General features: G+C 40.4%; 1 protein-coding gene across 6 annotated transcripts in view; it reads right to left on the bottom strand.

Moving 5' to 3' along the window:
• Nucleotides 1-12,486, bottom strand: part of si:dkey-237h12.3 (teneurin-3) — a 159,170-nt gene that overhangs the window by 73,714 nt on the left and 72,970 nt on the right. For all 6 annotated transcript variants that reach the window (XM_031303728.2, XM_036000996.1, XM_036001001.1 and 3 more), the window contains 2 exons: nucleotides 11,748-11,973; nucleotides 2,946-3,184 (listed from right to left, as the gene is read on the bottom strand). In XM_031303728.2, the coding sequence (XP_031159588.1) occupies nucleotides 2,946-3,184; nucleotides 11,748-11,973 (465 nt within the window). The remainder of the gene's footprint in view (nucleotides 1-2,945; nucleotides 3,185-11,747; nucleotides 11,974-12,486) is intronic.

Below are 12,486 nucleotides of genomic sequence, written 5' to 3'. Positions count from 1 at the left end.
GGAAACATTCTCAGACACCTTAGGCAAGTGGCAGAGGGCTGTTTCACACACGTGCAGACAAACACACACACACACACACACACACACACACACACAGGAGCTGTAGCACCGTCACACACTTTGGAATCAAGCCACAAATACAATTCCCAAACATCCGACAGGTCTACAATTAAACAAGACGGTGATTGTTGAGATGAAAATGTTGTGAATGAATTCAATCTGCTAAAACTGTTAGCGACAACAGCTGAACAAATGACTGTTTCGGCTCATTTTCCCTGTGCAAACTGAGCAGATCCGTCACGGACACAAGTGCAAATAAAAATAGCAACTGATTCCTACACACAGTGGAGCAGCTTAGTTATAAAACATATGTATACATCCATACTAATTTTATGATATAAGATCATGAACGACAACAAGTAACAAAACAGTTAAGTCAATAAAGGGATTGTGAATATTGATATTGCACATTTACGATCTCTCCTCCAAGAGAGCGCTTCCCTTTCTATTCACCAATAAAACACTGGTTATAGGATCTTCCCAACAAGCCCATATTTCTCCTTATACAACTGTGTCACATTTCCCCTGCCTCCAAGCTGGATGAATACTTATATATCCGCTCAGGGAGAGAGAGGCACAGTGTAAAGATTAAGGGCTTGGATGACAAGGGAGTGCATGAGGAGACATGAATCTGTAACGGGTTTATTGCTGTGGTCAAGATTCTAAAGGTTAGCAAGAAGTCAGCTTTGACACATGCTGTAAAAAAAAACGTCCAAAAGCCTTTCTTATAGGAAATAATGCCCCAAGGAGGGGACGAGAATTAGCATTAGTTTATGTTCTTGGCCAAGATAAAAGCATTTCCTGTTCCTTCTGACAGAATAAGCAAGTTCTGGTTCTAGCACAACAAAGACTTTGTGGACCAAGGTCTTTTTTTAAAGACAAAGTGTGTAGGACTGTTTCCTTTGTAAAAGAGTTCAGCTCCTCAACTTGTGTTTCATTTTGATGTTGCCATCTGTGCTGGCCATTTGAACTGCCTGTTTTAACAGGAACCCCTAAGGACATACATTCTGTGAACTGGGGATCAGAGGTGTGGGGATGATGTACAGCCCCATGTCAATGGGAAACAGACAGAACTGTCTTGTTGGAAACTGTACTCGGGCCATGTCTGCATATCTGACTGAGAGCTTAGTCAGACAGACGCTACTGAATCATATCAGGACATCTGCAATTTCTGCAAAAGGGAAAAGGCAGTGAAATAGAAATACTCCTGGCAGAGATCAAACTTCATACAGATTAAGAGGCATGCTGGCTACATTCACTCTAGGCAGCTTGTCTATCATTTGTTCCGTTTGACCGAATGACATGTCTAAAGATTGTCTAATGCCACCGCAGATAATGGAGTCATGTTTTCTCTCCCTGAAACTGAAAGAAATGTCGCTTCTGGCACACAAACTGCTGGTTTTCATGCACCGGAATGACAGCTTGTGCTGCACCTCCACATCAGACAATAAGTATTCAGTGGCAATATTCATGCCAAAGCCTTGGTGTATAATTTTGTCTGGTTAGATAGCCTATTTGTTTCAAATGCACAGTGTTAAGATGTAAAAATTCCATACTTCCGGCATCTAATAGTGTTAACACAAATTGTCATCCCCTAGAAAAAATATCCTCAGGCTCGAATATTTAGGCAGATTTTTCCCTGAATTGCCCCTCCAGAGAATCAAGGGGATAGTTCTGGTCTAAGCCCTAAGTCAGTACCGATGTTCAGCCTAGAATATCTGGTAATGTGAGCAGTTTCCAGATAAGATTCTATCCTGAACTGCTTTGAAACTTGATCAGGGACTGAACCTAAGTGGACCAACTTAAGGAGGAACAAAAAAGGACTTTTTTACAAACCCCAATTCCAATGAAGTTGAGATGTTGTGAAAAAATGTAAATAAAAACAGAATACAATGATTTACAAATCATTGTATGACGTTGGGATGTACAATACAATGATTTGCAAGTCATTGTATGACGTTGGGACATACAATTTTGTTACAATTGTTTTTATTTACGTTTTACACAATGTCCCAACTTCATTGGAATTGGGGTTTGTAAATTGCTACCATGGAGCTGTCATAGACTGCAAGTTTAGGCCAGTAGGAGTATGGCCTTAAAGTTATGATGCTAATGTGTCATCAACCGTACATATTAGTTGGGGAGAACGTGTAGTAAAAGCGAGACAGTAAGAATGCATCTGTACTTGAGACAGAGACATAAGCAGAGCAGCTTTAAAGTCTTTTGGGGTAGGTCCAAGTCAAGCTTTAACTCCTTGACAGCAAGTCCAAGTCATCAGCTAATGAGTCTTTATAAACAAATTGCAAGTCAAGATGAAAAGACTTTCAGGTCTGAATGCTGATCATTAAAATGGCATTGTTTATACTTTTGACATTTTCCTTTTGAAGCTATTTTTAATTGTGTTTTTTCCTTTGTTAGAACCAAGTCCCTTCAATAAAAATGTCTAACAATTAAATATGCCAGAAATGACTTTTGCCGTCTTGTTTCTTTTTATTGTTACAGAGTCTCACATCAAAGTCAAGTCTATAAATGTTTTTGCTTTTCAGTCTCAAATGTCAAGACTTCAGGGAGTCAAGTCTCAAGCAGTCATGTCTCACATCCTAATTTTTGTGACTTACTATACGTCTGACTGTGGAAATGTGTGTGTGTGTGTGTGTGTGTGTGTGTGTGTGTGTGTGTGTTCAAAAGAGACAAAACTAGCTGATGTGTAGCTCTCATTAATATCATAATCTTAATAACGTCCCATAATCTGTCATGCACTGTTTTCTAATGTTGTTATTTGGCTTTTCGTGATTGGCAAACAGCTTATCTGTGAATTCTGCTTATGCATGATATGATGCAACTAGATTTCAAAATGTATGCCAAACATCTAAACTCATCCTTACCTATGCAGTAGCAGAGAACGATGGACAGGACCACAGCTATCCCCACAGCGATCAGGGCGGTGCACTTCCAGGAGCAGTGTTTAGGGGACTTCTTGAATTTGAAAGCCCCTCTCGACAGGCTGTTTCTGGGCAAAGGGCGCGCCGGTGTGGAGTAAACTGTCCCCGTTGCCATGGTGTAACCAGGGGCTGCTGCGCCAAAGAAAGGTGTCGTTCCTGTGCCCGTTTTAAAAAGAAAGTGCCTGTAGAGAAGAAAAAAAAAAGAAATAGGCAAAAATGGTATTGTATGAATACAGTAACTGTAAAATGAGTGATGGTTCAAAACAGCATCCCAAAAGTTAAATGCCAGATCTTCAACTGCATGTGTCCATCTTTGTCAAAATGTTCTTCAGCTGGATAAAAGACCCTAATTTGTTCATGTCCTGTCCCCAATCTGTCCTCAATAGCTCAAACCAATTATATTCCAATAGCCAAATAGAAAAAAGAATCCCTAAAATACAGTATACTCTACAATACTGGTAACTCCCATGTGTATCACACTGCAAGAGGAACTGGGTTAAATTCTAATATTCAGTTTAATCCTGACATTGGAAGAGGTTAACAAAAAGTACCTCATAAAAACAATCATCTCCCACTTGCCCTTTTACAACTGGGCCTTTGCTAATAGCCCATTATACCTGGGGTAATTAAGAGGGTTTAATCAAATGCACTACGGAGTGATCGTCCTATTAACTTTTAAACCCCACGTGAAAAGCTCTTAAGTAAATGAATTAAGACTTGTTGCCACTCTTGCCGCTACTTAGAGATTAATACCAAAATGCCTCTAGGCTTATGGGGACAGCCAGGGATATTGGACAGATTGACCATGCATTGCACATGTTCCTCCAATCCAGAAATGTAGAAGTTCATTCTTAAGAAGTCCATTTTTGGTTAAAAAATAAATAAAATACATTGCCAAGCAATATTTCCTACTTTGTAGATGAAGTACTCTTCAAATAATAGGTCTCTAATGGAGCTCTAAATTAAAGTCTTAAATTCTTCACCAAGATTACTTTAGGAGTTGATTTTAAAACATGACTCGTGCTGATTAATAATACTAATATTAAAAAAATGTAATAAAGTTTTTGTACAACAACCTTTATTATTCAGTTGAGGTTCGCTTTGCAGGATTTCTCCTTCACACTCACACATAAAATTACACCTGAGCGTACCTGAGCGTATCCTCAACATAGGGTAAATTAAGTGGGGTAAGTGTTACAATATCATTTCGTAGAGTAAGGGCCAGAGTAAGCAGTCCTCTTTTCTTCCATCTCTCGTTTTACAGTGTTTTAACTGTCCTATAGATTCCAGGAGGAAAGGTTGCCATGGTAACCACTAATTTGAATACACCAATAAACTGATAAGGCAGTATTTGCCCATCAATTATTTGTGCGGCATCTGTGAAGTCTCCATGTAAGTTTTGTCAAGGCTTTTTTAATCCTGACAGTGAATCTGTACTAAAAGAGCTTGAGAACGGCTAATTGGGGAATAACCTGAAGCTGAGTAGTTAAGAACCCAAAATCCATGTAGAGGCACTTACTAATCACAGTTTCCCTGATTGTTTGATAGAAACGGTGGGTCAACATGCCTGAAACAGTTTTATTAACTATAATATTCTTTTAGTTGGACTAAATGTTGTTTCTGAAGACTTTCTACTCTTAGCGGTCCAAAAACATGCTCAGGGAAGTCAGTTATCAGATATTTGTTAAATCCTTTTAACAGGTTTGTTTTACAAAGGACACATCGTAAACCTACACAGGGTTTTTCCTGGATCAGAATGGGCCTTTGGGGGGAATGGAGGACTAGCATGGCAGTAAGCATGATCGGTCCGCGTACAGTAAATTACTCTGTGTTACCTTATTTTACAGAAATCTATGCATTGACCTTCTGACAATTTTATAAACAAACATGTATATTATGCTTGAGTAAATAAAGAAACAAAACAAAACTGGTTAAAAAAAATAATATTAATATTTAAGAGAGCCCGGTACAGCCTGAGTCTGGAGATAAAACTGAGATTAGCTCTCATATTGAAGTTTATGTTCTGCTTGTTCAACGGTTGTTTGATAACTTGCTCTTAAACACAGTTAGAGAGGATTTGAATTGCTACTTTTATTCTCAATTCTTATCATTTTGGTGCTGGAGATTTCCCTTTGGGGCTGGCTAAAACCTCTTTGGGGGGGGCGCAAAAATTCCTCTATGCATGAAAAAACCCTACCTACACCATAATGCATTGCTCATATGTCAGCCCTGCTGCTGATATTTCAACTATTTCCTATCTCCTGTGAGGATATCTCTGGGATAAAACCTCCTCTGATCAATTCTTGACTAAAAGAACAAATGTCAGATTTGGATCCACTGGCTCCTTAATGCCCCGATTGACACGTGCTGTCAAGACAGGGATTCCATTGAAAGGTTACAGTGTGTCACTGCTGGAATGACAATGCTCAGGGCGTGTGCAAACCTGGGAGACGTTCAGATTCTTCAATCTGGAAGAATCTGTACTATTGCTGCGGCAGACTTTGCAATTTTCAGTTGGGTATGAATGAATTGAGGTCAAAACTTGCACAACGTCGGAGGCAGCAGACGTGTAGTCAGACACACAGGCAAATAGACTCCACTGTCTGGGGAGTTAAGTGTAAGTGGATGCAATCTGATGAGGTAGACAGAAAAGGAACGTGATGGTGTGAGTTCATGTGTGTGTATGTACTCTATTTAAAGGGAGGTGACTACCAATTGCAGTTTTGCCTGTAAAGTAAAATGTCTCAAATCTACCTGGACTCTTATTTATGAAAAGATATGAGTACATGATGTCCTGATGGGCCCAAAGTCAAAGACACATATGTAGTACAGTGCTAGGGCACATAACCAGAGGGCATAATGTTACTAACTACTAAACTAAATAATGGAAAACTGTATTACTATTTTTTAAAACATATGCAAACAAATCATAACATTGCATAACATGTGCTTATTTGCACAATTTAGTAATTGAACAATCTGAATGCACGTATAATTACCAGAAACATATGGCACGCTGTGGGAGGTTTAAAACGAGAAAGTCAGCTATATTTCAGTCATTTATATCCCTTTTCCTTTGTACGAGCGAGTGTAGAGTGAAACTAAAAGCTGTCAGAATATGTGTGTATCAGCGTCACCGAGACTAATTCCTGTGCTGGACGTTTATTGCACTAGCGCCTAATGTAATTATGGCGTTGATATTTTTCAACAGCGGACCAGTGTAAATGTCTGCAGCTTTGTACACTGGATGACCGGCTAATTGATTACAGCCAGTGTGATGCAACATGGCACATTACTATGCTAATCCAGCCAAACCAAGTGATGGCAATGTGGTGTGCTTTGAGAGAGGGAGAGAGAGAGAGAGAGAGAGAGAGAGAGAGAGAGAGAGAGAGAGAGAGAGAGAGAGAGAGAGAGAGAGAAGAAAAAGAGACAATCAAGAGTGTGGGACTGAGGGGGAAAGAGAGCGCATGAATAGCTGTGTGTCAGTGTGATCGCAGTGCGATTGTGTGCACGCCTGTCTGTCCCATTGAGAAACCTATAACACAAAAGCAGCAGCCAGTCTGGTCTCCTCTGCTCTCACAACATTTCTTGTCATCAGGATGACATTTGAAAACATCCTCACAGAAGACAAAAGACTAAACAGTGAGTGGGTGGATTTGTCTGCAGCTAAGCTCCAGCTGGAAGGGTGAGAGAGCACACTAGAAACAATGCAAATTGAAGCCCTCAGAATATGTAATCTGCCTATTAGCCACTGTTCTGTGTTAGCATTAGCATTTCAAGGTGAGAGCTGGAATAATCAGGCTGCTTTAATCCGTAGCCGAAAAAAGACTACAGATGTGGCGGGCATCGTGGCGGCTCGTTTTCACACTCGCTGCTGTCGCTCTCCCCCAGAACACCACCTGCCCTCTCAACAGGGGGGGCAGCTAGCAGGTGCTATTCTGTTACAGCTAGCTCCGCACCCACGTGATATTATTTCAGTCCCGGCGAGCTTTTCTGTGCCGTCCTGCCCACGGCGATCAGCGTGGTGCCATCTTGAGTCGCTCCTTCCGAATGCTTGGATTGTTTGCACGTGGACTTTATTATATTTAATGAGTTTGATTGGCATAAGAAGGGCTCAGCTCTTATGTACATACATTTAAGATCTCTCATCTAACTCTTGGCCCGAGACAGCTACTCTGTGGCTCAATCTTAAGGGACAATTGTGGTGACATTTTAGCTACTGCAGGTTCAATTTGCAATTTATAATGACTTTTTTATATGTTGAACTATGACTCCTCACTATATCCGCTGTTCATTGTTGGCAAAAATCATCTGGACCAGATGCACTTCATGTTGCCAGCAGCAGCATCAGCATCAGCAGTAGATTATACAGTAGCCTAAAATAAGAGGAAAAATATTGCAGAACTCTGGAATCACCACAGATATGTGTGCTTGGCACCGAAGATGTTGGCAAAATAAATAAAAAGGAAAACACATGAGAAAAAGAAAAAAATATGTCTTGAGGATTACCACTTTGTCTACACCACCATCCCCTTTGGCAGTTAACCAGCCATCACTGCAAGCTTATTTCTATTCCAAAAGGCTAGTTGGCTGGTATCTTACACATTACTAATCAGTCCTGGTGTGATCCTGACACCGTGGCTGGTCTACAAATAAAGTTCAATTTCCCTCCTCTGATATGAAGCATGACTGTCTGACTCATGATTTACATGTGCATCCCACACAAACAACCGTACACACACACAAACCAAATCCTACTCGGATTACCTCTGCTATTCTTTTTCACCCCAGAGAACAATTCTAACACGTTTTTCATCAGGAAAATGTACTGTCTGTGGGACACTATACCACATGATGATTTTAGAGCTGAGACATAATTTCATTTCACAAAAGGACTCCCTTGACATATGAATCAAACGGGGATTGACAGCACATTTATAACTGCAACTATGAATGCATGTGGCTGGGCAGGCCTTCAAAAGATGCAGAAATGTCAAATTGACTGTTCTAGCTGAACCTAAGTGAAAAAAAAATGCTGAAGTGGGCTCCAAAAGACATACATATGTAAGAGCAGATGCCTACCTGTATCTTTTCAGTGGAGCACTTATAGTGCTTATAGCTCTCACCATAAAGGTATAAAACATAGGAATTTCACCCATACTGGTATATTCTATTTTAAACCAAGGATTAAGTACTGCTCAAGAATAATTACCGTTATGTGCATCGGTCTCTTGAGGGAGATGGCAATTTATTTCATAATGAAATTCAATGGAATATTTCTAATTGAAAATATCTCAAAAACTATTTGAGTGAAGCTGAGGGGTTTATTAAAAGTACTCCACACACTTTAAAGATCTGAATGTCTCCTCTGCACTTGAGAACTGCAACGAACAGCAACCAGTATTACTGCTCTGTTGTTCACTAATTGAGCCCTTTAAATTGAGTGGTCTTCTTTAGAATAAAGCAGGCAAAAGCTGAAGTAGAATCATTTCACAGAATTATCTGAAGTGTAAAACCTGGATTTCTCATGGTAACGGATAACAGAAATTCACCTGATTCATTTTTTTATAACGTATACATGTTCTTGGGAATGAACAAGTATAGACTCAATGTTTGTCGTTGTTTCCCTTTTTATTTTTCCAATGCTGTAAAAAAAGGCTTAATTTGTCTAATGCATATGTTTGATCTTTTTAAATTGCGAGAATAAATGAGCCAAAATGTAACTTGGTGTCCTAACAGAGCTTTGACAGTACGATCACAATGAGATCAGTGACGTTATTCACTCACCATATAACAATGAGCAGTAGTTGCAGTTGCTGTTACTTTGTGCAGCCCTTCACTCATTCAAAAGAACACTGAAAGCTATTCACAGTGAAAGCTAGTTGGTATTGAGTCAAATTAGCACACTTGTGTGCTTTGAACACTAGTACTTTTATGGGAGGTTACACACACATAATTCATTAATGCTAATTGCTGCAACAGTAGCTAATGCTGTCAAATGAGTGCTTTCTTTTCAGGAGGTCCTGTCGAAGGAAATATATTAAACAAGATCATAACATTGTGATTCATATTTGACACTTTTTTTAATCAACTGCCTTGTACAGAATAATTTACTGTCTGCATATGATGTGACGGCATATTCTGCGTTGCATAAGCAACTAGAATTACCACCTTGTGGTTGCACTCCTCCACCAACCAGTCAAGTTGCAGTTTAGATCCATGTCTGTCCAGACTTATATACAGTAATATATATGTAGTATTAAAAAGGTATTATGTGTATTTTTTGGCAAAACGTACAGGCTTCACACACATCTTCAACACAGGAGCACAGAATAACATGGGCACCAAAGGTTAGTGTGACCAATTCAGTATACGACTAGAAGTGAAATATGGTCACAAGCTCCCCTTCGGATTCTGACTTAAATGGTTAAATCATGGACAGAAAAGTGTTTGTGCAGAACATTATGATATCACAGTGAAGTTGACCTTTGACCTTTTGGATATTAAAATAAATCACTTATTTTATCCTATTAGTATTTTGTGGGAAATGTCATAATTAGCGTAGGAATTCTTGAGTTGTGGCCAAAAAATGTGTTTTGTGAGGTCACATGACTTTGACCTTTGTCCACCAAAATCTAGTCTATATCGACGTTTTCATTTACAGATAGTTCCGGTGCCGCCGGACGTTCCGCTGGATGTCGCTAATTTTTCGGCCGGATGTCCATCATCTTCCGCTTTCTTTGTGTTGGCATTCTAAACCCCGGTCAATTCGGGAAACATCCTCCGAGCTAGAACCAACAATCAAGTAAAATTCTCATCACACACTCGACAGCCATCGTAATTTATTGCACGTTACACCAAAACAAGTTCCTTCCCGAGGCTATTTTGCAGAGGCACCGTGGCTGCTCTCCGGTGTTTAGTGCCACCCAAGACGATTGTGATTGGTTTAAAGAAATGCCAATAAACCAGAGCACATTTTTCTTCTATCCAGGAATGTTGTGTGGACCAGCCAGACCTTCCTCCGCAGTGCTGTAGAGGAAGGTCTGTCAATGCGATACTAACCAAAATCTAATCAGTTCATCTTTGAGTCCAAGTGGACATTGTGCCAGATTTGAAGACATTGCCTCAAGGCGTTGCTGAGATATCACGTTTACGAGAATAGGACAGACGGGCTTACGGACAAACAGACACGGATCTCGCTGATGCGAAGGCATAATAAAATCCATGTCAATGTTAAGGATTCAAAAGAGATTCACATCCCTGTGGTACCTGAGGCTACTGGCATATGTGCTGTACCAGATCCTAAAAACCCCTGTAGGCATCTTAATAAATACTTTCTGAAGCTTCTGTTTACATTTCCCAACCTAGTAGTTTTCTTGACGTCTGCAATTATGTGGGGAACTGGGTCTTCCCTTTTGGCCCCGTTGGTTTGCAGCAGCTCTCAGTTCCCACCCACTGACAAGCACTTGATTTAGAGTCCACTGTGGTGATAGTGATTTATGCCTCAGCTGATGATAGGTGTGCACATATTGTTTTGTCGATACGAGAAAGACAGCTCAAGGTCAATGCGCGGTTAGTATTCAATCACTGCATCTTCCCCAGCAAGTGAAACTGTCACTACACATCCCAATTGATTCAGTCAGATCATAAGAGGTTGTTACTCCATGCTTCCACAGACAAAATTCAAAGTTTACATTTATCTAAGCCTCAGAAAGGCTACCCCTAGCCAGGGAAATATCAGGCTAGAATGCAATCATCTACTCGAGGCCATTTCTGAGTCACAGCGCGATGTACCACACTTCATTAGCCAGGATATTTTGAGCTCACTGATTAAGGGAGATGTAACTGATGTTTTCCAAAACTTAAGCCGTTAAGTTATAGGCTCTCTGATTTGAACAGGCAAGCTCTCTGAAATTCACATAAGTTCTCTCTGATCATGCACCCTGCTTCTGAGTGTAGCAAAAGGACTATGAACACTTAACAACATTATTCTCAACAGAGTAGAAAAATGCATCCTGTTTAGCAAACTCAGTGGGAAGCACATTATGCCACGCACAATTTGTGGCGTGATAATTTATCCTGATGAGGTGTAGTCTAAAATCAACCAAACTTAAATATTTAAAATCCTGGGGTGAATTAACATTTTATTATCAACCTATTTTTGGAGGAATAGCACTAAAAACATTAATAAAATCATCAGGTGTTAATAATGATTGTTTACTTGAATTGATTTTTTTTCTCGCCATTTAGTCAATGGCAATTCCCAGTGTGTTCCACAGTACCGGTTATTGCCAGTTGTCTTGGGGAGGATGTAGACTCATACATGATGAGTTCCCAGCATTTCGTTTCAGCAGACAGCAAGAAATGCTGCTGGAGTTTAACATGAGGTTCACGGTATCTAACATTGAACTTTATCCTGCCAAAAGCACAAGCATTCATATGAAGCTGCATGTTTGTCAACAAAAAAAAAACAGCTGGTTTAAGAGGGTTTAAGAATAATGGCCAATATCTGAAAAACTCATCAAACAGGCCAGTGGATTAAGCAGACAGGCCAGAAGTAACAAATAAGGCAAACTAGCTATCAAATTAAATGATTAAAATATAGTTATAGTTACCGTTATGGCAACTTGGCCCCTTCTCATTTATTTCACATCATTTTGTTTTCTGAGTCAGTGAAAATGGCTTCATAATAATACCTGGAGCTAAATTTCCCAGCTCTGTTGTAGGTCATTGTGGGTCACTTACCTGCTCTCCAGGGCCACATTGCTGCCCAGGACCCAGCTGTCCTGCAGCTGGACGCATTCCGCCGTACTCTGCAAGTCGGCCGCCAGGCCGGCTGTGGGCAGCGGGCTTGGGCTCCTCTGATTGGCCAGTGAGCTGCGGCTCAGGGACGTGATGGACGGATGCTGCTTATGTGGGGGAGGGGCTGGTGGGAGAGGAGGTGGGCCTTGTTGACTAGATAGATGGTCACCTGGAGGAAAGCAGAGGGAAAGGAACATCAGCATGTATAGAGTCAAGAGACTGGGTTACTAAAAGACAGCAGATGGATAAGACTATGCATCTGCCTAGTATGTAAGATATGACAGCATGCAGCCACCTAACAGACCCTGAAAAGTAAATACAACCAAGAGCAAGACATTAAAATGAGATGCAACCACTGCAAAAAGAAGGGAAATAAGAGCTGCTTTTATGGCGACACACATAATAATTGTCGCAAAACGACACACGGCTGACAGTTGGGTTCTCTTAAACAGAAGGTCACTTAGAGAGGCAGCTGTTCTTTTATGGGCGCTTAACGCAATGTTTCACGTTTGATTACAGCCAGAGAAGACTCTCAAATAACTAATGACCAGAACATCCATTAGAGCTCTGAGAGAACAGGTTTTCCAATTTCACACAAAGCTGTGTAATTGGCCCCCAGAATGGCATGTGGTGATTATCTATCCATCTTCCCTGTTTAAAAGGTAAAAACCCACAGTGCTGA

Source organism: Sander lucioperca, chromosome 1 (assembly GCF_008315115.2).
Source record: "Sander lucioperca isolate FBNREF2018 chromosome 1, SLUC_FBN_1.2, whole genome shotgun sequence".
NCBI lineage: Eukaryota > Metazoa > Chordata > Actinopteri > Perciformes > Percidae > Sander > Sander lucioperca.
This window is presented reverse-complemented; position numbering and strand designations above follow the sequence as displayed.